This window comes from Heloderma suspectum, chromosome 12 (genome assembly GCF_057233095.1).
Source record: "Heloderma suspectum isolate Gila_16-S chromosome 12, 16-S_ref, whole genome shotgun sequence".
In the NCBI taxonomy this organism is placed as follows: domain Eukaryota; kingdom Metazoa; phylum Chordata; class Lepidosauria; order Squamata; family Helodermatidae; genus Heloderma; species Heloderma suspectum.
Genome location: NC_139469.1, coordinates 9,885,890 through 9,913,626, shown reverse-complemented (window position 1 = coordinate 9,913,626; position 27,737 = coordinate 9,885,890). Strand labels below are relative to the sequence as shown.

At 46.8% G+C, this 27,737-nt stretch overlaps 1 protein-coding gene across 1 annotated transcript; it reads right to left on the bottom strand.

Annotated features, from left to right (window-relative positions):
* Positions 1–1,613: 1,613 nt before the first annotated feature.
* Positions 1,614–24,839, bottom strand: AP5Z1 (adaptor related protein complex 5 subunit zeta 1). The gene is made up of 17 exons (XM_084818290.1): positions 24,670–24,839; positions 21,675–21,812; positions 20,830–21,016; positions 19,891–20,035; positions 17,570–17,679; positions 16,079–16,247; positions 15,204–15,344; positions 14,283–14,320; positions 14,023–14,185; positions 13,490–13,668; positions 11,675–11,817; positions 10,516–10,662; positions 9,528–9,639; positions 6,855–6,952; positions 4,954–5,086; positions 3,705–3,919; positions 1,614–2,312 (listed from the first exon to the last, which is right to left on the bottom strand). The coding sequence occupies exons 1-17, from the start codon at positions 24,708–24,710 to the stop codon at positions 2,042–2,044; spliced, it is 2,430 nt and encodes an 809-aa protein (XP_084674416.1). The 5' UTR covers positions 24,711–24,839; the 3' UTR covers positions 1,614–2,041.
* Positions 24,840–27,737: the final 2,898 nt, after the last annotated feature.

Genomic DNA, 27,737 nt, shown 5'->3' with positions numbered 1-27,737 from the left:
GTTGAAGTGCAAAACCTCCGGAGGGCACGGGGCTGGCGAAAGCTGTTCTGGGGCAACGTTCAGATCCGCTCTGCAACTGCAGCAGAATGAGACGGGAGAGGCCCGAGGACTTATAACAGACAGGTAACACTTTCCTGCTACTGCTGTGGAACTGCATTTCTGAACATTCCCCTACATCAGCCTTCTCCAGCTTGGTGCCCTCAGATGTCTGGGACCACAACTCCCAAAGATCTGGACAGCACCAAGTTGGGGAAGGCTGTATATCACAAAAATGTACATCGCAAGTAGAAAACACAGCAAGGAGATGGCCGTGTGCTAGTGTGCTAGGTGGTTTTCAACATGCGTGGGGAAGTTTCCAACGTGGGAACATTCGAACGGTAGCATCGTCCCCGCCGCTGCAGCCTGAAGTGCTGCTGGTAACCTTCCCATATGTAAACTGGGACTCCCGACTGCTGCTCTGCATAAACCAAGAAGACGGCCTCGGGCGCACCGAACAGCTTGTGGCTACATGTTGCAGGGGGTCATCATGGCCAGTCTTATACTCACTGCGGAAGGCCTGGGTCCCCTGGCCTGGCTTGAAAACTGCTGGAATAAATGGCGCAGCAAATACAGCCAGCGTGTTAGGGTCCCATCGCTGCAGAGGGATGGCCGTACAAGGCGAAGAGTCCGAAACTGTGTTGGGGCGGTGGGGTGGGGGGCAGGGAGAACTTCTTGCTCCGTTGGAAGTTTTTTGTTCCCCATTGCGTTCCATACGCAGCTGCCTTATACGGAGTCGGACCGTCAGTCCACCTAGCTCAGTACGGTCTACTCTGACTGGCAGCCGCCCTCCAGGCAGGGCCTTGCTCCCAGGGTGCCGGTGACTGGCTTGGGGCCTTCTGCATGTGAAGCATTTGATCTCTCATTGAGGGCTGGGCTGGGGTTACTTTCAGCGAGGCATGGGGGAGAAGAGCAATTTCTACCGCCTTGCCCGCCTTTTCTAGTTGGGGGGAAAAATCTGTCTGTACAGCCCCAAAATTATGGGGGGAGAAAAGGGGAGAGGCTGTGACTCAGTGGTAGAGCACATGCTTTGCGGAAGGACCCAGGTTCAATCCCCAGCGTCTCCGGGTATGGCTAAGAAAGATTCCTGCCTGAAACCCTGGAGAGTCACAGCCAGTCAGTGTCGGCTGTATGGAGCTAGATGGACAAATGGACTCGTTATAAGGTAGTTTCCTATATTCCTAAAAAATCAACTCAAATTCATTGAGAAGAAACCCCTGGCCCCAATACAATGGAAGCTTAGTTACCGACAGTCCCACTGAAAACAATGGGAAATGTTAATCCCAACTAGTTGGAATTGCTAGCTGGGACTAATCTGTCCCATTGGTTTCAGTTAGTCATGATTAACTTTAGCTGGATTGGGGCCCCTGCCTTTTATTCCAGCTCCCGCTAAGGAGGAGGAGGAGGGAAGGGGGAGCCGTGCAATGCTACCAGCGTGGTTATTTGGAGTGTAGAAACTCCTCCCCTTCCTCCTACGGACCACAGGGACAGACTCCTCCAAGGCATTTTAGCTCCTCCGGTCCCAGAGATGCTGCTGGGAGCCTCCGACCTTTGGCAGTTTCCTTTCAGAGACAATGGATCGAGGAGGAATGTTTATTTTGCCTGACCATGCCGAAGCAAGGTTTTATTCATAGGAGAGTTCGGATCCAACACACCCCATGCCTTCACTGTGCTAGGAGGCAATCTACGGTGATGGGGGAAGAAGTCTGTAAGGCAGGGAAGAACCTGGGAAGTCGGGGCGGGTGGTGGTGGAGTCATCCAAAACCACAGAGAAGGCACAAATCAATCCAGGTTGGAAAAGGGGGGTTGTCAAGCTTGGTTGATTTTACTTCTCTGCATCAGCCACGCTTCATTTGTTCTCCTCCTAAGGCGTCTCCCACATGGTGGGTAACCTGCCTGATCCCCTTCCCAAGCCTGCCTGATCCCCACGTCCAAAATGGAAGCCGCTAAGACATACCCACACTTCCCGTCACAGCTCTGTCCAGAGGTCTCAGGCACCTTCACCTCAGCCAGGAACAGACCCAGCGTCTCCTTCCAATAGTCGTCTGGTTGCCTTCATGGCAAGTGGTAGGGAAGAGTGCGTGTCGCGGTGAAACCGGGGGCTGGAGACCTCAGCCGAAGGTGTCAGCACAAACTGAGCCACGCTGGGCATCTTCAGCAAGTTCATTAGCTCGGTGGCCCGCGTCAGGATTGCTTCCGTGTCCTCGGCACTGTAGGTGGAGGAAACGGCTGGGCTTTGGGCGAAGGTCCTCATCTTGGACAGGAACAGCAAGACCCTAGGCAGAGGCACAAAAGGGTTGCAGTGAATGAGCAGGTGGTGGCCGGGCAAGGATCTGAGCAAACCGGCGTAGTAAGGAGCTTCCGCATACTAAATCAGGTCATTGGTCCATCTAGCCTAGGGGCAGAGAACCAGATATTGCTGTTTGTTTGTTTATTTACAGTATTTATAAATAGCTCTGCATCTAAAAAATTCCTGAGCAGTGAATAAAAAATATCAAAATACAAAAGGTAAAAAATATTTGAAATATTACAGTCATACCCATAAAAACGATGGTTGGGCTTCCAATCAGGGAAAGTTGGTTTAAATAAGAATGTCTTTAGCAGACGCTGAAAACAGAGCAACGTTGGCACATACCAAACGCCAGTTGGAAAGGAATTCAACAGAGAGGGAGCAAACGCATGGAAAACTCCACTCCGAGTGGCCTCTTCTTCAGGCCCACGCAGAACCACGGGAGTGCCTCATCAGGTGAGCGCTGGGAGTGGGTGGTTGAAGAGGGGGAAAGCGTGCTCTCAAATATCCAGGTCCCAAGTTGCACAGCCGAGTTGTTGTTCCACTACCGTCATCCCCAGCGTGGCCAATGGTCAGAGGTGATAGGAGTTGGAATCCAACAACAACAGGAGGGCCACACATGCCTCATCCCTGAGCTAGCGTAGTGTGGGCGACATGACTGCCAGTGGATCTGCAAATGTCACGGGGCTTTCCCAGGCCCTGTTACCCGAGATCCTGGGGTGTGAAGCTGGGACCTTCTACAACAGGAGTGGGCAACATGTGGCCCCCCGCGGCCTTGAGTGCAGCTATCTGGCTTGGACTCCTGCACTGAGCAGGGGCTTGGACTCGATGGCCTTGTAGGCCCTTCCAGCCCTGCTCTTCTAGGATACTATGATTCTAGCTCTATTATATTTTATAATAAAAACAAGAGCCTGTCTATGTGCTTACATTCTTTCTTATGCTTCCGGACAGCCATCTGTCGGGGATGCTCCGACTTGGACTCCCGCACTGAGCAGGGGCTTGGACTCGATGGCCTTGTAGGCCCCTCCCAGCCCTGCTCTTCTAGGATACTATGATTCTACCCCACCCCCCGCTGCCACCCCTGCTCTGCCGAAATTCGGAGGTGCAGAGGAAAAACGACTGGGTTTGTTGCTGAAATTCAGCGGCAAGCTGCTACAGAGAGTCAAAAGCGCAAAACGCAGCTCGTTTTCAAGCTAAATGTGTCCCTTGTGTGTCCCACTCCTGCTCTACATGCCCGCTCCTGCTCTACATGCAAAGCACGCGCTCTGCCACAAAGCTACAGCACCTCCACCTCGAAGGATGAAAAGTCAAGTCATGCACACACAAGCCAGACTGATGATTCAACCGCGGCCCTCTCTCCCAGTTCCCCATTCCAAACCTTGGGATCAAGTCCTGGCTGCGCGAGGCTAGTTTGGTCAGTGCGGTCATGAGGACAGCAACGACGCGGGGCGAGTACTTGGGGACGCTGGCCGAGGGCCGCAGCTGGGTGATCTCGAAGAGCATGGCTTCCAGGACCTCGAAGAACTTGTTGATCTGCTCCACTGTGCACCTTTTGTCGTGCAACACCGACACGTATTCGCCAATGGCCCACACCTGTAGGAGGACATTCGGGGAGGGGAACGTGCATTTCCACACCAATCTTCACAGCCCTGGCGGCTAGAAACTGGATAAGGGAGCGGTTAACGGGTTTTCTCTGCTCTGCGGCTGCAAACTCTGAGCAACTCAACTGTCATCTCAGGTCCGTCTGCTAAAGCTGGCACCGATGTCTGTGCCCCTGGACATTAGAAAAATCTGCAGTCCGTGGGGAAAGAGAGGATGCGCTCTGACTGGCAGCAAGTCTGTGGGGTCTCAAGCAGGGATCTTTCAAATGTGCCATAGGGGATACAAGGAGTCAACTCCCAAGATTAGAGAGACTCTTGAGTGCGTGCGTGCGTGCCCTCACGTACATGTGTGTGCACATGACTGGTTATGTTTTTTTAAATTTAATACATTTATGCAATGCCATTCAGCCTAAACAGGGCCCCCCCAAGGCGACTTAAAAATTAAACTTTAAAACAATTCAAATACTTAAAAAAAATAATTTAAAACTCTGTGTGTGTGTGTGTGTGTGTGTGTATGTGTGTGTGAGAGAGTGAGAGTGAGAGAGAGAGAGAGAGAATATATATATGCACAAGTGCAAGTTTATGATTTATTTTTTAATGAGTCACCTTTCAGCCCAAAGGCAACTGATGTAAGGCGACTTATGATTAAAACTTTAAAACAATTCAAAAATGTATTTTTTTTACAAACTTTTGTATGTGTGTATTTGTGAGCTCACTAGACTTCATCTAAGCAGAATAGGAAAAAAAAAATAATTTAGGGCGCAACTCTATGCATGTTTAGACAAAAAAAAAAGTACTACAACTCCCAGCATGGCTGGCTGGGACATGCTGTGAATTGTAGGACTTTTTTCTGTCTAAATGTACGTACATATGTATGTACGTACATAAATTAAATTTCTATAGCGCCCAATAGCTGAAGCTAAAGATGCACAGGATTGCACCCTTAGGGAATATTCCCAGCATCCCCCATGGGACTGTGGGGAGGGGAAGCATCTCACCCTCTGAGGCGTGCGGGTTTCTCCTTACCACATGGGTGAAGATGTCCTCTTTGCTCTGAATGTTAGTGACGGTTCCCGAAAACTCCAAAAGCTGCTTGGACAGCTCCACAACCAACGAAGGGTGCAGCTTGCACAGAACCGGCAGCTCGGCGCTCATCACTCTGCCAGACAAAGAGGACACATGGTTGTGTCGTGCAAGGCACAGCACAGAGCTTCTAAAACAGCTCTAGGATCAGGCTTCTGTTTTTGAATACCCACTCAGAAGAAGAGGTCTCGAGAAGATCCACGCAAGGCTCTCGTGTCAACGCTCAGAGCTTTTGCTCTAAACCTTGGAGATCCTTTTGCTTCCCTGTGTGCTACTCTAACTTCTACCGTCCAGATGACTAGAAATACGACGACCACGGTTTTGATTACACTGTTCGGAGGCATTTACTAGGGCTGCAGTGCTTAACTGATCAATGTATCAATCGCTTGAAAATGCCTCCGATCAACTGAAAAGATTGATCAACCAGACTGGGCAGAGCAGAATTTTAAACAATTGTTTAAAATAAAAACGGTAATGAAAAGTGCAGCGGACTTCTCTTGCGTACACAGCAGGGAATTGCCTCGCCTGAGCTTGCCACAAAACGTGCGCCGCATTTGAAAACAGATGAAAGGATGCTTCTTGCTTCAGAACGATTAATAAAATACATCTGCATATGAGTCAAAGCAAACGAGTACGACCAATCCACAGAATGTCTTTGTTCAGGGTTCCAGCCCTGGGTGGAAAGAAAGAGGAATAGTGTCTCCTCATAGAAGTGAGGAGGAACATGCATTTTCGACTGGACTTTGGCAGTTTTAGAGGAGATAGAATATTGCATAATTATATTTATTTATTATTTAAAACATTTCTATCCCACCATATGTCATTAAGATCTCAGGGCGGTGTACAGAACTCCCTCCCTAGGGAACTCCGCCATGCCCCCTCTTTAATGAGCTTCCACCATGCATTAAAAACATGGGTGTTCAGGCAGGCGTTTGGGGTGGGTTAGGGTATTTTTAGAAATATGATGTTTTTAATGTAGAATGTTATTGTTTTAAACTGTTCTATTATTGTACACCACCCAGAGTGGCTGGGCGACCAGCCAGATGAGCGATTAATAAATTTAATAAATAAATACAGATAAAATCAATTTAAATAGTATAAAAATAAATAATGTAAACACCTAAAAACATGGAACCATTAAACAAGCAAATACCAGTTAAAATCTAAAACAATAAAATGGTTAAAACAACATGCTAGGGGATGCATTTAGCGCTCAGAGGCTTTGGTAAAAAGCCATGTTTGTACTTGGCGCCAAAATGAGACCAATGACTGTGCCAATTGGGCCTCCAAGGGGAGGGCATTCCACAACCGGGGTGCCACCGCAGAGAAGGCTGGCTTCTCTCTCTCAGTCACACACTGGCGTAACCAAGAAACTGAATTGGGGGCAGGCCTATGCAGATGAGAAGGGAGGAGGTGATGTATATGGGAGAGGGATTGGTTCTCAACAGCTCTGGTTTTGTTCTAAGAGATTCAGGGGTGGTGGTGGAGGGGGGGCGGCACAGCAACGGGCACTTGATTAGTTAGAATGGCAACTGTAGTTCTGTCGCAGCCGTGTCCGCATCACATTCTGCCACACTTAGGGTAGAGTTGTTAACAACAAATAGGTCAGAGCACCTATCCTTACAGCAGGGGGAACCATAGTTGTACAAAAGAGGCTACGTTCAGCAACAGCTTTACACATCAATAAGTAAATGGGATCAAGAGCTGATACTATGGAACTGCTTCATCCAGGCGCTTCTGTCAGTACCAGGGCTGAAGACTCCATAGCTTTCCCCGCTCTGGAGGTGACGTTTTCTGCTGTCACATTCTCTGTCCTTCCCCACCTCAGGTGGGCCTACACTCACCTATATACCTCTGCCTTGAAAGCTGGGAGCTCATAAAGTTGGTCGCTCCTCTCCAGCACTGCCAAGACCAGCTTGTTCGCAAGGGTCCCATCTGCAAACTGGAGGAGAAGGGAGAGTTTGCTCTTCTGGAGTCTCAAACACTGCATTCATCCTGTTAACTACTAAAACGAAGTTCTACAGGGCAGCTTTACCACCATTTTGGCTTAGTGGCACACAAAGCACTTAGATGTGGTTGGCGCTAACCCTGGTTTACTGCTGTAACCTTATCTAAGAACCCAAATGTACACTGAAATGTTGGCCTAGCTTGCGGTGTTAACCGTTGTATCTGGAAGCTTGTCACAGGGCGGTACCTGCGAAAGCTGTCTGTTATCTTGCAAGCAGCAAAGCTGGAGAAGCACAGAAACTGCTTTAACCAAAGTTTCCTTTGGGCACATATACCACAAACCATGGTTTGCAAACTTAAGAAGAGCCATGCTAGATCAGACCAAGGTCCACCCAGTCCAGCATTCTGTTCGCATAGTGGCCAGCCAGCTGGCTCTGGGAAACCTACAAGCTGGACATAAGTGCAATAGCACTCTCCTGCTCATATTCCCCGACAACCTTTTCCAACTCTATAATAATGTAGAGCCCTGCAATGGGCCCAAGTGACAGAAAACCAGATTCCGGCTGAACATCAGGAAAAATGTCTTGACTGTTAGAGCAATGCGACAATGGAACCAATTCCCTAGGGAGGTGGTGGGGTCTCCCATGCTTGGAGGCATTCAAGATGAAGCTGGACAGCCATCTGCCAGGGATGCTCTGACTTAGATTCCTGCATGGAGAGGGGCTTGGACTCGATGGTCTTATAGGCCCCTTCCAATCCTACTCTTCTATGATTCGATGAATATCCGTTTTTAGGTGCGGTGACCAGAACTGTACATAGTACTCCAAGAGTAGTCACACCACAGATTTGTATAATGGTGGTAGGATATTGGCAGTTTTATTTTCCATTTCATTCCTAATTATGCCTAACATGGAATTTGCCTTTTTCACAACAGCCACACACAGCGTCAACATTTTTATTGAGCTCTCTACCAAGATCTCTTTCTTGGTCACTAGCTCAGATCCCATCAATTTATATATGAAGTTGGGATTTTTTGCCCCAACGTGCATCACTTTTCACTTGCTTATGCTGAACCCCATTTGCCATGTTGATACCCATTCTCCCAGTTCGGAGAGATCCTTTTGGAGCTTCTCACAATCCCTTTTTGTTTTAAGCACCCTAAATAATTCGGTGTCATCTGCAAATTGGCCATCTCATTGCTCACTCCTAATTCGAGATTATTTATGAACAAGTTGAAAAGCATTGGTCCCAACACAGTTCCATGTGGGACTGCACTGTTTACATCCCTCCATTAGGAGAATTTACCACTTTTATTCCCATTCCTTGCTTTCTGTTCTTTAACCAGTTACTGATCCATAACAGGACCTCTCCTCTTATTCCATGACTACTAAATCTGCTCAGGAGTCTTTGGCAAGGCCTTGTTTTAAAAGCCGTTGGAAGTCCAAGTAAACAATGTCTACCGGATCACCCCTGTTCACATGTTTACTGCTACTCTCAAAGAACTCTAAATGGTTAGTGAGACAGGGCTTACCTTTCAGGAAGCCATGTTGATGCTTTTTCAGCAGGGCTTGTCCTTCTATATGCTTCGTAATTTTATTTTTAAAAATGCTTTCAACCAATTTATCCAGAACAGATGTTATGCTAACCGGCATGTAATTTCCCAGATTCCCCCTGGATCCCTTTTCAAAAATTGGTGTTACATTGGACATTCTCCAGTCCTCATGTACAGAGAGGCTGACCTTAGGGACATGTTACATATTTTTGCTAGAAGATCAGTAATTTCACATTTGAGCTGAGAACTCTAGGAGGAATACCATCTGGTATTAAATCATATATAGTGTCATATCGTAGTTGGCAGCTAATCCTTCACCAATGCTAAAGTAATGGTTAAGAGTAATGTCTACATAACATTTAATTAGGGATTAATGTTTAATTAACACCAATGGTGCTATAGATTCTGTCCAGAATACAGAAGTGAACAAACCATCTACATATATATTTAAATAGTTTTGTTGTTGGAGTGTTGGACTTAGCCCAGGGGGAACCAAGTTCAAATCCTGATGAAGCCATGAAGCAAATTGGGTAACACAGCAATACTATATACTAAGTCCCACTGTTGTTCAAGGGGCTTACTCACAGGTAGGTGTGTGTAGGATGGCCACCTAGGTCATTCTCTCTCAACTGAACTACTTCAGGTTGTTATTGCGATAAAATTGACTAACAGCCTTGTAGAAGACTCAGTTCCACCACGCTGCCCAAAGCAAATCCCTCCCTCAGCCTACACCTGAGAATCTAAAACAGGAGCTTAATCCAGAGTATGAAAAATCCCAGGCACCTTAAATGTTGGATGCTGTTGCCTAATAAATTGGGAATCTTATCGTCCTAGTTTAAGGCATGCACTGATACAAGCACATTCTAGGACCACTTTCTCCAGACTGATGCCCTCCAGATGTGTTTGACTGCAACTCCCATCATTCCCAGCAGTCCAACATATCTGGAGGGCACCAGGTTGGGGAACGCTAGCGAATAGCACAGTGGAAGCACAAAGAAGCAGATTCCTGTAGACCTACCTCGGATACCACCCCAAAGAAGAGCTGCAGTAGGACAGGGGCGCTCTCAGCACACTGCAGAACACGAGGGGAGTTGGCCATGGATCCCAGGAGCTGACGGACGGGAGTCAACCTGTTGGCAATACACCCAGAAAAGCTTTTGAGGCACCCTTGCTACTCCCAAAACTTCCTGTCCAGGAAGGTTTTGGGAAATACTACTCACTCGCTGGATAAATTAAGGTGGATGGCTCCAGGTAGCAGAGCTGGAATGAATGCTACAAGAGCTGGAATTGCCCTGTTCAAATCTCATCCCTGCTTTGAACTCACAGGGTGGCTGAGCCACTCTCAGCCTCTCCTCCATAGCATGGGAATAATAATTTCAGCCTGCCTTACAGGGTTGTTGTGAAGGTTGCCAAGATAAAGTGAAGGGCTTTAACCACGACATGTTATTACTGAGATTTTGAGAAGCCTCTTTGCAGTTCAGCGAACTTTGGGCAGTATCCAGCAGCGTCATTCCGCAAACCAATCGCGCTAGCGGAGCTCCGCCAAATGTTTCCATTGCACAAGCAGTTGTGCATTACGCTAGGCGACAGATCGTGCAACTGTAACGCTCGACCGGTTGCACAACAGGTTGTCCAAGAGCAATGGGCAAGCAGAATGTGCAACCGCACTTGTGCAAACATACCTGTAGTTGAATTCTCCTCTTGCGCATAATTCGGAACCTAGTTTCTGCTAGCACAACATCTAAACATGCATAGGATTGCACCCTTAACGTCATAATGCTTTACTGGTTTTGATGTTCTTATTTTTATTGTTTTAAGGCTTTCTTGTTTAAATTCCTGTGCACTGCCTCAATGGCTTTTAAGCAAATAAGGTGGCGTAGAAACGTTAACAATAAATAAAACAACACATTTTCGAAAACATCAATTAGCAGGTGGGCATGAATCCTCCAAATAAAAACCAAGCCAATAAGGGAAGAGAGGACTTCATCTCGGCGATACTCTCCTACCTGCCAGGTTCTCCAGGAGCAGACTCGACGCGGAGGAGGTACTGGAAGAGGGCCCTGTACTCTGGGTGGCGGAAGGCTTCCAGGCAGGTGGACGGCTTCAGAGCAGGGTCCAAGGCAGTCCGCTCAGACATGGGAGTCTGGGCAGACCTAGTGACAGATTGGAGACACACACAGACAGAAGCCTCATTTAGCTGCACTGCCCATAAAAACAACAACGCGGAGAGTGGTTTGGCACAGGCGGCCTCCTTCTTCCCAAACTAAAAGCCTGCCAACGCACATTTGCTCGCCCCGTCTAATGTAAATCTTTGCCCCTATGAAATCCACAGATCTAAAGTTGCAGACCCTCAGGCCTGGGGACCAAATCTGGCTCATCGGGATTCCCCAGATGGCCACACCCCCTTCTCCTGGCCCCAGCCCCTTTCTCCCAACCCTGGGTGGTTTGCCAGTGTTCGTGCAGGATTTTCCCCCTCATTCTAAAAGGATGAAATGCCTCTCCTACGGCTGAGTTACTGGAAGTAGAAGCTTTAAGCTAAAACAGGCTGGCATTCTTGGCTCTGCCCCTTTTGCCTTTGGCCACACCCACCCCTGGAATGCGGCCCCTGAGAGCTTCGCTGAAATGGAACGCAGCCCTTGGGCTAAAAGAGATGTTCAGGAATATTTGGGTGGGGGGAGAAAAACATTGGCACAGTTGTCCTCCCATCCCATAATATATGTTTCCTGGCACTCGAGGGTGGGATGGTACATATAAAGGTGCAGTGTGGGAATCTGCCCTTAGTAATAGCAAATGGTGACTAAATTTAGTCCAAGAGAGGCAGCTGTCCTTCAGCCCCACCCACCCCTGCAGTGCGGCCCCTGACAGCTCCTCCAAAATGGGCTGGAAGAGGTTCAACACCCCTGCGCTAATCCCTGGTCTAGATCTCAAAAGAAAGTGTTATTATTTTGACAACTAATGGACTACCCTGCCTAGAGATCCGAAGGCCCAGAAAAGAAACGCGTGGTGTTTTTTCCTTGGCCCTTCACACTTCTGACTCTGCCTCCCAATCCACAGTGCTGCAGCTGCAGGTTGTATCATCCAAAGCATGTGGCGCCACCCACCGGGCGGTGAAGAGAATCTGCTTTGCGCTACCTAGGAAGAAGTTGTGGGGAAGGATGCTGTTACCTCAGGTGGACATCCAATGCAGCTGCTAAGCAAGGCAGGTCAAGCAGCAAGTGAAAGATTTCCATGGCGGTGTCTTTCCCAAGCAGGGCTGGTAAAAGGTCCATATACTCCGCGATCAGGGCTGGGCTGTTCCATGCCAGAAACTGCAAGGGGAAGCAAGATGAACTGTAATGACTGGGGCAGCCCTCCCTGCATGTCCCAAGAAGAGTCTCACACTGTGGGCAGAAAGCAGAGCTGATCCAAGGGCGGCATCGGGGAGAAACTCCAGGCGCTCAGCTCTTCCCCATAAGACGCCACCTTATACTGAGTCAGGCAATTGGTCTGTCTATACCAGTATTGTCTACACCTCCAGATAGGCTAGACTACAAGATGTGTTGGACAGTTCCCACTATCCCCAGCCAGGGTGGCCAAACAGCAGCCGTTCTCCAAGGCCACAAGCAGGGATAGGCCCTTGTGTCAGTTTCACTTCCTCCTGCAGTCGAATTCTTTAAATCCCAGGTTCATTCTGTCCCCTGTATGAAGACATTTGCAAATTCTCATTCAGAATGAGCCACTGCTCCATTCTTCTCAGCCATCTGTACTGGCCAAATGCAACAGGTCCAGCTGTTCCCAGCACGGAGAGTACCTGCCTGCTGTGAAGCTATTCGAGACAAGGAACTTGTCAGGAAAAAAGAGGTGGGAAGCACCACACCTATGGCTGAATCTGCAGGAATGAAGACCCAGACTCTCAAGAGCTGAGCACTCAAAAGGCCTGGCTTAAATGGATGGATTTGTTGGTTTTGGTTTCTACCACCTTTGACCCTTTTCACAACCTCAAGTTCTTTTCATCTAGTTTATGAAGAAATTTGCAAATTTGGTAAGTTCTTATTTTTTAAAAAGGAGCCCAACCTAAACAACCACCTCACCCTTCCCTGGCTGCAAGCAGAGGTCTTTCCCACATCTGGAGAGCGTCAGGTTGGGGAAGGCTGGTAATATTCCCCAAAAGGCCACTTGCCCACCAGTACAGGTCTTCCGCTGCTGTACACAGTCCCAGCGGAGCACTCGGTTTGTTCTAGGGGGCAGTTTCATTGCAAGCAGAGCCAGAGTGAGGCCCAACAGGTTTCGTTAACCCCCACACACACACTCCCCACCCGAGTCATGTGCCATAGAAAAGGCCCGCCAGAGTGCAGTGTGCAGGGGCGCCTGGACTAAAACTGATGTGGAAAGGTTTCCCTGAAGGTAAAAAGGTAGGAAGCCCATGCTAAACTGTATCTGCTTTGCCTGCAGGAGGTCCCAGGTTCGATCCCCGGCGTCTCCAGGTAGGGCGAGGAAAGAATCCTGCCTCAAACCCTGGAGAGCCACTGCCAGTCAGTGTTGACAATACAATACTGGGCTAGATATCCAAGGGTCTGACTCAGTATCAGGCAGTTTCCTCTATTATTTTCATGGCGGATAATGGCTACTAGTCACAATGGCAACATGCTACCTCCAGTATCAGAGGCAATCTGCCTCTGCATGCCAGTTGCTAGGGGACACGGGCAGAAGGGTGCTGTTGTGCTCCTGTCCTCCTTGTGGGCTTCCCACAGGCAGCTGGTTGGCCACTGTGAGAACAGAATGCTGGACTAGATGGACCTTTGATTTGATCCAGCCTGGCTGTTCTTACGCGCCCTTTCGAGAACCAAAGCGCATTTGGGACAGAGGCAGAGAACGCTGGGCAGAGAACGCTGGGGCTCACCTACTATCAGCGGCCGCCCAGTTAGCCTTTGGGGCCAGATGCTCCCCCCAGAACTCACACAGACTCGTGGCCAGGCCCAGCACAGCCCTGGTGCACAGTACCTTGAACAGGTTTGGGGTGTTCTGCCGGAAGATGCCGAGGTTCTCGGTGAAAAACAGAACGTTACGCCGACAGAACTGGATGAACTCATAGGCCAGCATTGGGCTGTGGAAAAGCTGAGCGGGAACTTTGGTGAACAGGTGCTTGTAAACCGCTTCGGAGTCCACAGCCGCTGTCTCACCTGGGTGGCGGGACAGAGCACGAAATAAATGGAACAAAAAAAATTAAAAGGCACACACAGCTTCAGGTCCATCAGCTCATGGGCAAGAAGTTGGACCATTAGCTGACAGGTCGCATAGCATTCATCAAGGCTGTGATCAGAGATGGGGAACCTCTGGCCCACGGGCCTGATCTGGCCTGCGGAGGTTCCCCATCTGGCCCGAAGAGCCTCCCCAACAGGGAGTGGGGCTTAAGGAGGGCCCAGTAGGGGGCAATACCCCCCCCACACACCCCGTAAAGACATCCCCTACGCCTGAGCTAGAAAGAGGAGAAGGCACTGTCCTGGGAAAGTGGAACGCCAACCATCTCTACTTACTGTGATTCAAGAAGAACTGGGCAATGGGCAGCAGCACCCTGGCATAAGAAAGATCCCCGCTGATCCGGCTGTGCAAGTTCTTCAGGCAGGAGAGCGAGCGGTAGACGTAGGAGGAGTCCTGCCTACAAATGATATCCATGACTGTGATCGCTTCGACGAGGCACTGCATAGGAAAGGAAGAGAACTCCCTGTCAAGAACTCCCAGAACAGTTCCATACTCCTGCCAAATCCCGAGACCCTCTCTCCTCTGGCATACTTACAGCTTTTTGCAGCTCCCCATCTGCTTTCTTCAGAGCCCCTGGAAGACAAAACAAATGGAACTCAGACTCTTTACAACTGGGGTGGGGAACCTTCGGCCTAAAGGCCACATCTGGCCCTCTGCCTAGTTTCATGTAGCCCACAGAGATGGGATGGCAGAGAGAGATCTAAACTGCAATGTTACAAATGATGCCCACTTTGGGCTCCGATCCATCGTCTGCCAGCATGCACCCCCCTTAGATTACCCCCAAGGATAATCGATGAGGGGAGGAGCCATAGCTCAATGGTAGAGCCCCTGCTTTGCATGCAGGTTTGATCCTTGGCATCTCCAGATAGGGCTAGGAAAGAATCCTGCCTGAAGCCCTGGAGAGACAATGCTACCAGTCAGTGTCGACAATACTGGGCTAGTTGGACCCATGGTCTGACTCAGCTCCCTATGATCCCAGTGTAACTTTCAACAAGTGACGTGCACTGTTGTGCTGTCCGTTTGCACATCTGAAACTGGGAGTTGTAGTCCAACAACAATGGATGGCACATCTGGATGGCACCAGGCACCATCCTGGTGCCATCCAGCACCAGGATGGCACCATCCACATCTGGATGGCACCAGGTTGGGGAAGGCTGACCAAGATTTTCTCAAGCACAAACGACTACTAAAAATGGCTACATTCACATGTCACTTTAAGCCAGACTTCCCCAACCTGGTGTCCTCCAGATGTTCTGGACTTCAACTCCCATCAGACCTAGCAAGCATGGCCAATGGTCAGGAATGCTGACATTTGGCCATGCAAGTTGCAATGTGGGAAAGGATATAATATCGGAAAGAGAAGGAGTAAAAGAGTATGCAGAAACCCAAATTCCTACCATCCTCTCCAGAAGGCACGCCAATCCTGCGGACCCCAAATAAATTACTGAAGACTCACGGCGGTTACTCTGCTCTATAAGTCGTTGGCAGTACTCGAAGGCCTTCTCCCTCAAGCGCTCCTTTGGAGGAAGAAGACGGCTGGAGGTGGAGGTGACGGAGACCATGGACACAATAGAGCCGTCCACCTCCGACTTGTCATCTGCAAGGAGGGAGAGACAAGATGGGGCAGGCAGAATGAGCCACGTTTCCCAAACATCTGATGGACGAGAGACTCATTCTTTCCGAGTTCAAATTGAAAGCAGAGTTTGCCCCCCCCCCCCCCCAGTTTACTTTTAAGACCATGAGATGATTTAAAAATATCCGGCTTCAGAGGAGCTGATCCACCACCACCACCACCACCTGCCCAAGCCATATTTCTGCATGAGTCACTGTTCTTGGTATGTTCTTGGGAGGCAACTCTACTGCTTCCCTGTCCTGAGAGCGACTGATCGATCCAATCACACTGAACACAGGGATATGGCAGACGTTTGCTGCGCCCAGGAGAGGCTGATGGAAAAGGGTAAGGCCAGAACAGTCAATCATGCAGAGAGGCAACAGTCACCCGCCTCTTTTGTCTCACGGGAGTCACACTTGTTTCACTTGCAGGTCACTTCTGGTGCCCGGTTTGGAAAACTACCAGAATTATGGAGATTATGGAGCGCGAGGATCACGTGTTTTATTGGGGCCCCACAAATTGCAGCTGTATATTGAAAGGAGGCCCACAAGGCATGCCGTCACCAATTTATTTATAAATGTGATAAATAACAGATACAAAAATAAATAATTCCCCATCTTGCCACAGAGCGCACAGAGGTTCAAATCCTCACTCAGCCAAAGCGATTGAAAAGTCACAGTTCTGCCACTTAAGAGTCGTCCCCCCGCCCCAACCCTCACCTGAATTTGGACTGGTTGCCCCATCGCTCCCGTAACACAGAAGCCATTTCTGCAGCATGGAGAAAGCCTGCATGTTGAGCCACTGGTCCTCTGTGTAATACTGGCCAACGGAGAGCACGGTGAAGAAGTCTGTGGCGACCGTGCCGTCCACCTCTGTGATGGGACCGGGCTGCAGGGAGGGGGAAAGGCAGGTTAAGCTGCAGAACAACACAAGCCGCAGCTTGCTTCTCTGAAAGCCAAGAAGCAGCATCACCTGGTCGTGCAGGGCGTCTGTTACTATGGGATCCCCACGATGGCTTGATGTCAGCAGACAGCTTCAGGCACAAGAATGTAAGGAGAGACCCGCTGGATCAGACTGAAGCGCCATCCAGTCCAGCAGCCTAATTCACACAGTGGCCACCAGATGCCTGTAAGAAGGCCACAAGCAGGGGAAAGAATGCCTCTCTTTGGGGAATTCAAGCCATCGATGGGGGGAAATGGACTGCATCATTTCAGGAGGAGGTTATTATACGGATAAACTTTGGATGGGGGCAGTTTTTCATATTTACTGACGTACATGTTTTTTTTAAATTATCTACCTGCTTCCTGGAAGTTAATGCATAGTCAGTATAAATGGATTCTCCTCACCCTTTTAACAGCTAAAAGACTGATATGACAACACTGGAAAGATAAATCTCCAACTCCTGTGATGCAATGGATTGAGGGCTGAATAATGCTTTCAGCATTTGAAAGGGTAGTATATAGGCACCACTCGTGAATGGACACATACATGGATATTTGGTCTGCCCTTGTTGAATTTAATGTATCTCTTTTACTTTTCAGAAAGCTGTTTTTTCATATATATATATATATATATACACACACACACACACACACGTACGTCACATGTATTAACTGAAACTGATACATTCAGTCATGTTGACATACTTTTTTCCTTTCCTTTTATTTATTTATTTATTGCATTTATACCCCGCCTTTCTCCCTCTCGCAAGGAACTCAAGGCGGCTTACATTATCCTCCTCCTCACCGTTGTATCCTCACAACAACAACCCTGTGAGGTAGGTTGGGCTGAGAGTCTGTGACTGGCCCAAAGTCACCCAGTGAGCTTTTATGGCTTTGTTTTGATTTGTTCTCTTGAAATGTACAATAAATAATTATTTTTTTTAAAGGACTGCATCATTCAATCCTGGCGCTTTATTTTCCCACTTGGAATGTGGACTGTTTTGGCAAAGGAAGTGCCAAAACGTGAACAGCCTTTTCCCAGGGGAAAAGAGAAATGGACACATGGTCACCAAGAGATGGAAGACCTGCTTCCTCAGTCACCTCGAGCCAACCTTCCCTCTGGGTATGTCAGAGTCACATACACCCACCCAAATTTTTATCTCCCCCCCCCCCCAAATGCCCCACATACAACACCTACTAAATGACTTTTCGATATATCCCCTCTTAAAACCAGCCAGGGACTCAGCCCCAGCGACTGCCATTCTGCACCTGTCTTGCTCTGGGGTTGAAGAAACCTCCTGAAGACTGGGGAACTCCTTGCTGGACACTGGCATACCTCAGCCAGTCTACCATCCTCTTGCTGAGCAGATTGATCTGATCTATGGATCCAAAGCAATAAGAAAAACAACAAAGAGAACATCCAACTGTGAGTCCTGCAAGACCTGGGCCCTGTTCATAATAACATAAGAAGAGCCTTGCTGGATCAGACCCAAAGCCCATCTCGTTCAGCATTCTGTTCACACAGTGGCCAACCAGCTGCCCACGGGAAACACACAGTCAGGGCATGAGTGCAACAGCACCTTCTGCCCATGTTCCCCAGCAACTGGTGTACATAGGCAGACTGCCTCTGATACCAGAGGCAGCATAGAGCCATCAGGACTAGTAGCCTTTGACAGCCTTCTTCTGCAGGAATTTGTCTAACCCCCTTTTAAAGTTATACAAATTAGTAGCCATCACTACATCTTGTGGTAGTTTAACTATGTGCTGTGCGAAGAACTCCTTCCTTTGATTTGTCCTGAATCTCCCACCAATCAGCTTCATGGGAGGACCCCATTGGGTTCTAGTATTATGAGAGAGGGAGAAAAATGTCTCCCTATCCACTTTCTCCACACCAGGCATCATTTTCTACACCTCCATCATGTCTCCTCTTATTCCCCCTTTCTTCCAAGCTAAACAATCCCAGCTGCTGTAGCCTTCCCTCCTAGACCAGAGAGGCCAGGGTATGAGTTATCCTGAGCCTCCTACAGCCTCCTTCCCTCCCCCTCCGAAGTGCCCTCACTAGATGGGCTGAAAAGCCCATCCAGCGAAAATCCAAAGGCCCGAGGACAGGGAGGCAAAGATTGCCTCGGCCGCTTCTCCTGCACTGCTGGTGTCAGCCCGGCAAGGCATAGCAATCTTGGAAGCCTCCAAGTTGGGGGACTTTCAAGCAGTGAGGACACAAGCCTTACGACTGTGCCCTAAGCCTCCATTTTGCATGTTCCTCCCTTCCCTCCACCCTTCCCTTCGGGTCATCAACGTGTGCTCAGCTCCATGTCAGAAGAACAGAGAGCCTGCTTCTCTAGGGCCACACTCGTTGCCACACAGATCGTACTGCAGAGGTGGAAAGCCACCAGGCCCCCTGAGGTGAATCAATGGGTAAAAGATCTCTTGGCGCTCGCAGCTCATGAACGAATCATTTCCAGAAGAAGAGGAAGGGAAGATACATTCCGAAATTTCTGGCAGAATCTTTTAAAACTCTGTGAGGACTGAGGAGTGGAGGACATGTTTCTCCCACTCGCACTGCCCACCCCTCTGCACATGCAACAACAAGTTCTGTTTTATTTTTTTATCAACCCATTGTACGTTATGATGAATTCTGTAGGATAGGGTATAAATGTAAAAACAAACAAAGCAAAGCTGAAACCCAGAGTTCCAAGCCTTACCTAAGGCTGGGCTGAAGCATTTAACTCTTACTCCAATGTCTTGCTGGGTAAAAGAGATCCCAGACTTCACCCAAGATTGGAGTATAATTGCTGTGCACTTCACCACCTGTGCCTTTTCTTGCATGGCACCTCCATAGGCCTTCTTGTGCTCTTCTAGATAACCTCTGGGCCTCTAAAAGCTCATCTTCGTAACAAATGTTACCAGTGTGGCAAAACTGTCTGCCAGGTCTTCACAGACATAAACAAAGCAAAGCAGCCACATGTTTATTGGGGGCGCAAAGAGAGCCCATGGCTTCCAAACACGCCCCCCCCAGCCTTGTCTGGCAGCCCCCCAGTATTCGCTGCCACCAAAAACGGGGGAGGAAAGCATGCTCTAGGAACAGGATCTATGGTCCCTGCCATAGAATCCTCATTCTTAGTGTTCCTGAAGCATCCTAGGAAACAGTGTTTGAAGGTTCCTGCCTGCTTCCTAGCAGACTCAGGAACAAGGCTTCTATGATAGGAACCATAGAGTCCATTTCTAGAGCATGTTTTCCCTCTATTTGGTGATCAGGTTAGTGTGGCTGGAGCAGGGTTCAGCACCTTGATGCTATGACACAGAACCAATGTTGTGGCTGGGGCAAGCGTGAGTGGTGTGTGGATCGTTTGAGAAGGTGTGTGAGCAGAGGTGTAGTTGAGCCAGGGCTCGCAGGGGTGCAACACTGGCACTTTTTATTATCAGGGATGCTGACATCATCTGCTGCCCCCCTCAGACTTCCCTGTTCCTCTTTTATATATTGGCAGATTTCCTGTTTCCCACGGCACAGTCTGAGACGTTGAGAGCCCTCAGGGCCTCTTAAGCATCCCCTCACGCCGCTTTCTACTGGCCTGTAGGCTTCCTGCAGTTACCTTCATTGAGGCTCGCTGGTGCAAAGCTGATGGCCTTTGACAGGAGGGGGAGAAGGTGCCGCGCATTCTGACCTTCGGGAAGCCTGCCTTCAAGGACTTTCACCACACGCTGCCCCACAGTTTCTATGTCCGTCTTTTTATTGCCCTTGGGATAAAGCAAACATGTGAACGCCCAAGATCAGAGCTAGACTAAGCTTACCAGAAAGGCATTTGCATTCTGGCAATGTATTTTACAGCCTGAGCGTACACCTAAGAAATACCTAATGAGCCGGTTTACACATCATGGGAATTCCTGGGTTGCTTAACCCAGGAATTGCTGTGGTCAAGTGGGATCAAGCAAGCTGTCTCCTGCATGCTCATCCCTTCCACTTTCTATCCACAACCCAGGAGCACCCCATTCCTGGCTTGTTATTATGACATCCGAACTTGGAACTCTGAGTTGTTTAGGGGTTAAACAACCCAGAGTTAACCCAACGAGAAACCATGGGCGATTGTTGAGTTAACTCTGGGATACTTAATCACAGACAGCCCAGAGTTTCCAGGTTCAGGTATCACGATAACAAGCCAGGAATGGGGGCGTTTGTAGGTTGTTGATTATGGCTGATTGAAAGCAGAAGTGATAAGCATGCAGGAGGCAACACATCTGTTTGCGGACACATGGACCCACCAATTTCTGAGTTGAACAACCCAGGAATTGGTCATGACATGCAAACCAGGTTAATGTGTGAAGGGCCCTTTAGTTTTCAGTGGATGTCCAGAATCTGGTAAATATCAGATCTCACCTCATGGGGAAAGCCTTTAAAAAAAACTGCCAAAAAGGAAAGTCATTCAGCAGTGACTTTGTGTACAAATTCCAGATGCGTAATGGGCCATAACAAAAAGGAAACTCCAAAAACAAAGAACCGAACTATAGGCTTTCCAAAAATACAACTCACTTACTTGGGCTAGCACGATGGAAAATGCTAGACTCAAGAGCTTGGTGTCCTGGATCCTATCCCAAGACAGAGATAAATTGCTGGAAGGCGACATCTCTCTCAGGATGGCAGCACAAAGGATCTGGACCTGCTCAGGGGACTTTGGTAGATGCAGCACTGTCTGGAGAAGTTCCACAAATTTGCCGTCCAACCTGCAAAGAAGTCATCATGCTAAGCAGCAAACATAAAATGAAAAAAAACTAACAGCACAATCCTGTGCATGTCTATTCAAAAGTTCCATTGAGTCCAATGAGCCTTACTCCCAGGTAAGTGTGGACAGGATTCCTCTAACTAAGGCTGTAATCCTATCAGTGATGTGGGCTTTCCAGAATTTTTTTCCCAGTGTCCTAAAATTGATGGATGCCTGGCTTTAACAAAATAACTTCCATTCTGCTCAGTGGGACTTACTCCCAGGTGAGTGTGGAGAGGATTGCAGTCCTATTAGGATGGCTGGAAGCCCCCAAACATGGAGGTTTACGGCCATCTAATGCAGACTGGGAAGAGCGGTAGAGGTGATCTTCGCTTCCACGCTCCTTCTGCTCTGCATTTTGGCTAGATGGGCTTTTTGCCCATCTAGCTGCAGAAGCATTCACGTTAACATAAGTTGGCCATAAGAGCCTTCTGCTTAAAAAAAGATGGAAGATTTCTTTCTAAAGGCAAGAAATCCAGTATCTATAACCTAAAAGGAAACTAGCCCATTACATGTTGCATACTTGTAGTGTCACCCATGCCATTTTGTTAACTGAGCTATAAAAATACCACCAGAATCGGCTTGGACCTGACAAGATCAGCATTGTTGCTTTCACTTACTTCCGACCATATTTGGTGGCTGAGACAATAAGGAAGAGCCTTTGCAAGCAAGCAATAGTTTCGTTCCCGAAATCTTGATTTTGGAGGAAGCCTGTGATTCTAGAAGTGAATTTTTTCAATTCTTCATCCTGGATCTCCCTAAAAGGAAAGAAGAATACTTAAGAAATCCCAGATTTGTGCAGAATTCCAAGTCGGATCTTTGCCAACCACAACTGAGTTCTTTTGTCATAGGCTCCATGGCAAAGTACATGGTTTGCATATATAAGGCTCCAGGTTCAATCCCTGGCAGTTCCATTGAGTGGATTTTAAGAGCAGGTTTAGGAAAGAATGTGACAGCAGCTCCAAAGATACACTGTCAATCAGAACAGGTAGCGCTGGGCTAGACAGATCAATAGTATGATTCAGGACAAAACAGCTGGTCTCATGAGCGAGGGGCAATAAAGAATGGCCTATCACATCCTACTTTTGAAGGTACATGGGTAAAGGGGACGTCTCCAAATTTCTCAGTGAGAAGATTAGTAGTAGGGGGGGAAAAGCACCAACTTATTTTAAAAGGTCCTTCAATGCAAATTTGATACACAACACACCCCAACACAAAATTAGCTGCCTGAAATTATCAGTGTTTCCAGCAACACAGCACAAAAAAGAAAAGAAAGGAGGGAAAGAACAGATATTGGAAGTCATATGTTGAGAAATATAATAGCAAAAATACAATAATGGAAATTATTTTAAAACTAGGATTTTTCCAATATCAGGTGAAACATAAGACCTCTGATTCCGGAGGTATAGCCATGTTAGCCTGGCAAACACAAGAGTGTCTTGTGGCATTTTAAAGGTTAGTAATAGATATTGTGGTTTAAGCTTTTGTTATCCTCAGTTGGCTCTGTGTGCGCGTATGTACACATATGCACACTGAGCCTGTTCGCACATAACAGCAGCAAATTGTAAGTTAATTAAGAACTGGATCATATGTTTACTGTGGGTTATTTAACCCATGATTAACCCATAGTGCCTGGGTTCACACATCATGAAATAACCTCTGACTGGGCCAATTGGAGGTTGCATATTCAAAATGGTGGGAGTGCACAGCCCTGGCAAAACTTGGTTTATTTAACCCACAAATTGCCACCATTACGTGTGAATCGAGTCTCCATCAATCTTCACTAACACAAAGATTGTAAACCAGAACTGGGAAAAAACAGGGTCACAACTCCACTTGGAGCTGAAGTTGTTTGGGTGACCAGGGATGACTCTCTGTAGTCACCTTTATCAGTGATCTTGGGCAAGTCACTATCTCTCAACCTAAATGACCTAACAAGGATAAAATGAGGAGGGTGTGTATGGAGAGAACCATGTAGATTGCCTTGGTCTCCTTGGAGGACAGGATGGGGTCTAAACAAACACACAATGGGACCAAAATGCTATGAAATGCCAGAGGTCGAGGTGGGGTTGTGACCACGTTGAATGCTTTGACATTATTACTGCATAGTAAGTTAACCCTTTGGAAATCAACAGTGCAATCCTATGGACGCCTATTCAAAAGTAAATCCCATTGAGTTCACTGGAGCTTACTCCTGGAGGAGCAATCCTTCTCTGCGAGCCCCTGCCAAAGGAAGTGAGGTGGGCGGCTATTACGGAGAGGACCTTTCTTGTTATGGGACCCCAGTTGTGGAATGAGCTTCCTAGAGCTCTTGGCACCTACGCTGTGCTCTTATCAGCTTCAGGTGGAAACTTTCTTATTTTCCCAGCCCTTTGTCTGTCAATTTCTATTCTTTTAAATCCATTACTGTATTTTAAATCTTTGCAATTGCTAGGTTTTACTTGGTTATTATTTTTATTTTATACTGTAACTTTAAACTTTTCTCTCTTAAGTTATCTTGTTGTATTTTATGTTTTATATTATGTTTTATATTATTTTTGTTTTATTCTGCAGCTTTAAACTTTTCTATTGTATGTTATCATGTTGTACTTTTTGTGTTAAATTGTTATATTATGTTTTATATTATTTTTATTTTATACCGTCGCCTTAAACTTCTACATTATACATTATCGTGTTGTATTTTGCAGTTTTATATTTTCTATTACGTTTCATATTATTTTTGTTATGCTGTAGTTTAAACTTTTCTGTTGTATATTATCGTGTTGCATTTTGTTTTATATTATGTTTTATATTTTTATTTTATACCTTCGCTTTAAACTTCTACAGTATACGTTATCGAGTTGTGTTTTGCAGTTTTATATTTTCTATTACATTTCATATTATTTTTATGTTATGCTGTAGTTTAAACTTTTCTGTTGTATATTATCGTGTTGCATTTTGTTTTATATTATGTTTTATATTTTTATTTTATACCTTCCCTTTAAACTTCTACATTATACGTTATCGTGTTGTATTTTGCAGTTTTATATTTTCTATTACGTTTCATATTATTTTTATGTTATGCTGTAGTTTAAACTTTTCTGTTGTATATTATCGTGTTGCATTTTGTTTTATATTATGCTTTATATTATTTTTATTTTATACCGTCGCTTTAAGCTCCTACATTATACGTTATCGAGTTGTATTTTGCAGCTTTATATTTTCTATTACGTTTCATATTATTTTTATGTTATGCTGTAGTTTAAACTTTTCTGTTGTATATTATCGTGTTGCATTTTGTTTTATATTATGTTTTATATTATTTTTATTTTATACCGTCGCTTTAAGCTCCTACATTATACGTTATCGTGTTGTATTTCGCAGTTTTAATTGCTGTGAACCTCCCAGAGACCATCGGCTATTGGGTGGGATAGAAATGTTATCAATCCATCAATGGATACAGAATCGCAGCCCGAGTTTTAAAAATAAACGCTAGCCTGCAACTAGCTCATGGCCTTTTTACTTGGCACGCATCGGCTCCAGGGCACTTCCTTCCCACCCGCCTCTCTGCTTAGCGCCTGTCAAAAAGGAGATGGGAAGCAAATCTTATATTTGTATTTATCCTCTTCCTCCTACCTGGCCTGGCGCAGGAAGCTTTCCGTCCCCGCAGTGTACATCCTGCCACTGCCCCACTCCCCACAGCCTGGGCTTACTCGAGGGAAACGGAGAACGAGAGAACTGAGCTAGCCCCAAACATCACTCAGGCCCCTTCGCGCTCCCCCGTCCATTTTCCCCCACAGGTCAACTCTGAGCATGCGCGCGGGTCCGTCTCTAAAAGCCGCCCGTGCGGAAAGCGGCTCCCCGGGCACCAAGGTTCCGGCGGCCTATTGACGCGTCGGGTCCTCCTCCGCGGTCCCTCTCGCGTCTTTCCGAGGAAAGGCATTTATTGGCTTGGAGGTGGGGAGAAAAGGAGAGGGGGAAAGGTCCCATAGGTATTAGAAGAGACGTTGTTGGTTGGGGGAAGGCAGTCAGGCTCAGCGACTGGCTGCTGGTGAAAGGGCTGGTGGGGGGGATTCATAAAGAAAGTGCAATGAAACATGGTAGGAGTCGCGACACAGAGGACTAGGAGCTTAAGGCTGCAGTTCTGCACACGTTTACCTGGAAGGAAGCCCCATGGAGCTCAGCAGGGAGTACGTACTTTTAAGGTCAGGCTGTTAGGCTTTCCGCCTTTTTTCTCTTTTAGGGCACAATCCTAGGCATGTTTAGACAGAACAAAAGAATGCTGGGAGGTGTAGGACTTTGTTCTGTCTAAACATGCCTAGGATTGCCCCCTTCGTTATTTATTTGCTACATGCATGCGCTACATCCGCGCTCTTTTATGTTCAAAGGGTTTCTTGAGACGTCCCTTTGATTACAGATTTCCACCTTTGTGAAATATTGAGAGAACAATCCTTAAGGAAATAGGTTGTTGTTATTAATTATCATTACTCTATCAATGTACATGGATGGCCCTTTTCTCCCCCCCTTCCCCCCCCCTTCTTCTTCTTCTTCTTCTTTAAAGGGAGAATTTCATAACACTGGTAATGCACCCTATGGAACATTGCCTTGAGAAGACTAAAGGAAAGTATTAAAAATGGCTGCATGGTATGCAGTTGTATTTGATAAGAAAAGGTTAAAAGTCATTAATGTTTTCACATTAAAGCCATTAATGTCTTCACATTAGTACCACTCTGACTGCTACAAGCCAAAAGCTTCTTGTGATGATAGGTTGCAGAAAGATTTTGCCAGGAAGTAGGGATGTCAGAGAATTCCGCTACAGATCTCGGTGAGGCCAAATGCCAGTGCATTCGGCCACCCGAAATCTGTGGCGGAACGAAGCCCCCTGCCCCCCCATCCCGCAAAAGGTGTGCGAAACGCAGCACTTACTTTTTGCTGTTCGCGCTGCTTTGTGAATGGTGCGGTCGCCATTCGCTTCATTATAGCCGTGATAGGCTACGTAAATAATTATGTAGCCTATCACGGCTAACGCAAGGTGCCATTTGCGTCCCTGAGGAGGCCGTGATAGGCTACGTAAATATTTACGTAGCCTATCTCAGCAAAAAAAGGGAACGCAAATGGCGGCTGCTGTAGCTGTATAAATATATACGTAGCCTATCACAGCAAAATACAGGCTATGGCAGCCGCCATTTGCGCACCTGTGGTCGCTGCCGAGCGGAGCTGGCCAGAGAGAATTTCGGGGGGAGGGATGGAGCACCTCCCCCCCACCGCGAATGTCACCCTTCGAAAAGGTAAGTGACTTTCGTACATCCCTACCAGGAAGGCATGCTGTCAATGTTAAATTTGCTGGCATTTCCCTGAGGTGTGCAAGCATTTGTCAGCTATTAGCATGAATAAATTGGGGGAAAGTAATTACAAGGAAGCAAAACTGTCTATTCTCCACTGAACTGGATAATACCTCTGCCCTATTTCCAGTCAGAAATTCATCACTGTGTTAAGGAGCTGAAAGAAACTGATAGGTGTCTGAGCAAGGACAGATTTGTACAAAGGTTTGGAAAATACCTAATAGATTCAAAAGTTCCTAAAAAGGATAGGGAGGAATGGTGAGCTGCAAAAAAAGTCCCTATTATTTCTCCCTTTAATTGATGCAATTGCTTTGCTCTGTATTTTTAAAAAAGAGAAGAGAAAGCCATTAAAGTTGAATTAAGAGCTCTGAGCCAGGAAGATAGGATCATAGAGAGGGTAGCTACTTACACATCAGCAAAAAAGGGAGAGGAAATGCATCGCAAAAAAAGAGGGCATAGATTTGCATAAAATTTATGTGTGCTAATTTATATGTACAGATGCAAATTTGGAAATAATTACTATAACTTAACCAGAAATACTGGTTGAACAGATCCATCTCATCATAATGGGGAAGACTGTTACCAAGTGACCTGTGTGCCTGAGAGAAAGCAAGTAATCATATCTCATGCCTTTGCTTATTTACACTAACACACACACCTTTAGGGGGTGCTTGTTGTTCAACAGTGTTAGATAGCCTTCTCTGACGATGTGTATCAAAGCAATAATAAAGTAAGTTGACTTGAACTTCCTTTAAACTGGCTCTAGCCTGTGTTTATTGCCTCTAATATTAAATGCTGTGTTGCCACGCTTTCTCTATATAATGCAACCCTGCTGTAAGTCACATCAGACTTTCCAGCAATACTGACTTCTGAGTAAATATCCATTGAATCAGGCTCTATATATAGCCCTCAGCCATGAGCTTACTAGGTGGTTTTTGGCAAGCCACTATATATATTCATTCATTCATTGAATGCATTTTTGAATCACCCATCCACTCAATGATTGCACAAACCGATTTACAATAAAACCATTTAAAAATGTATAGGATTTTTTGTTTGTTTGTTTAAACCTAAAAACAAAACAGATAAGATGCATATATTACAATAAGAGAGGGGAAACCTCTAAAATCAAGGAGTGGTGTTAATCACTAAGAGTTTGCCAGAACAGTATAGTTTTTACCATCCATGTAAAGGCCAATAACAATGGAGCCAACCTAATTTCTCTAAGGAGGAATCCGATTCCCATGTGTAGTACAGAGATAAGAATACTGGCCTATTTTGTAACAATTACTAAGATAATGTATGTGAACTAATTTGAAAACTTTAAACAGTGCAGTACACATGCTACCATCTCAGTTTAGA

Excerpts from the sequence above, each read along its gene's own strand:
- AP5Z1 (XM_084818290.1), bottom strand. The coding sequence starts at position 24,710 with ATGTACACTGCGGGGACGGAAAGCTTCCTGCGCCAGGCCAG. Across the intron at positions 15,345-16,078 it reads GGCAACCAGTCCAAATTCAG|ATGACAAGTCGGAGGTGGAC; the intron begins GTGAGGGTTGGG and ends CCCTCCTTGCAG. Across the intron at positions 14,321-15,203 it reads TATAGAGCAGAGTAACCGCC|GGGCTCTGAAGAAAGCAGAT; the intron begins GTGAGTCTTCAG and ends TTTGTCTTCCAG.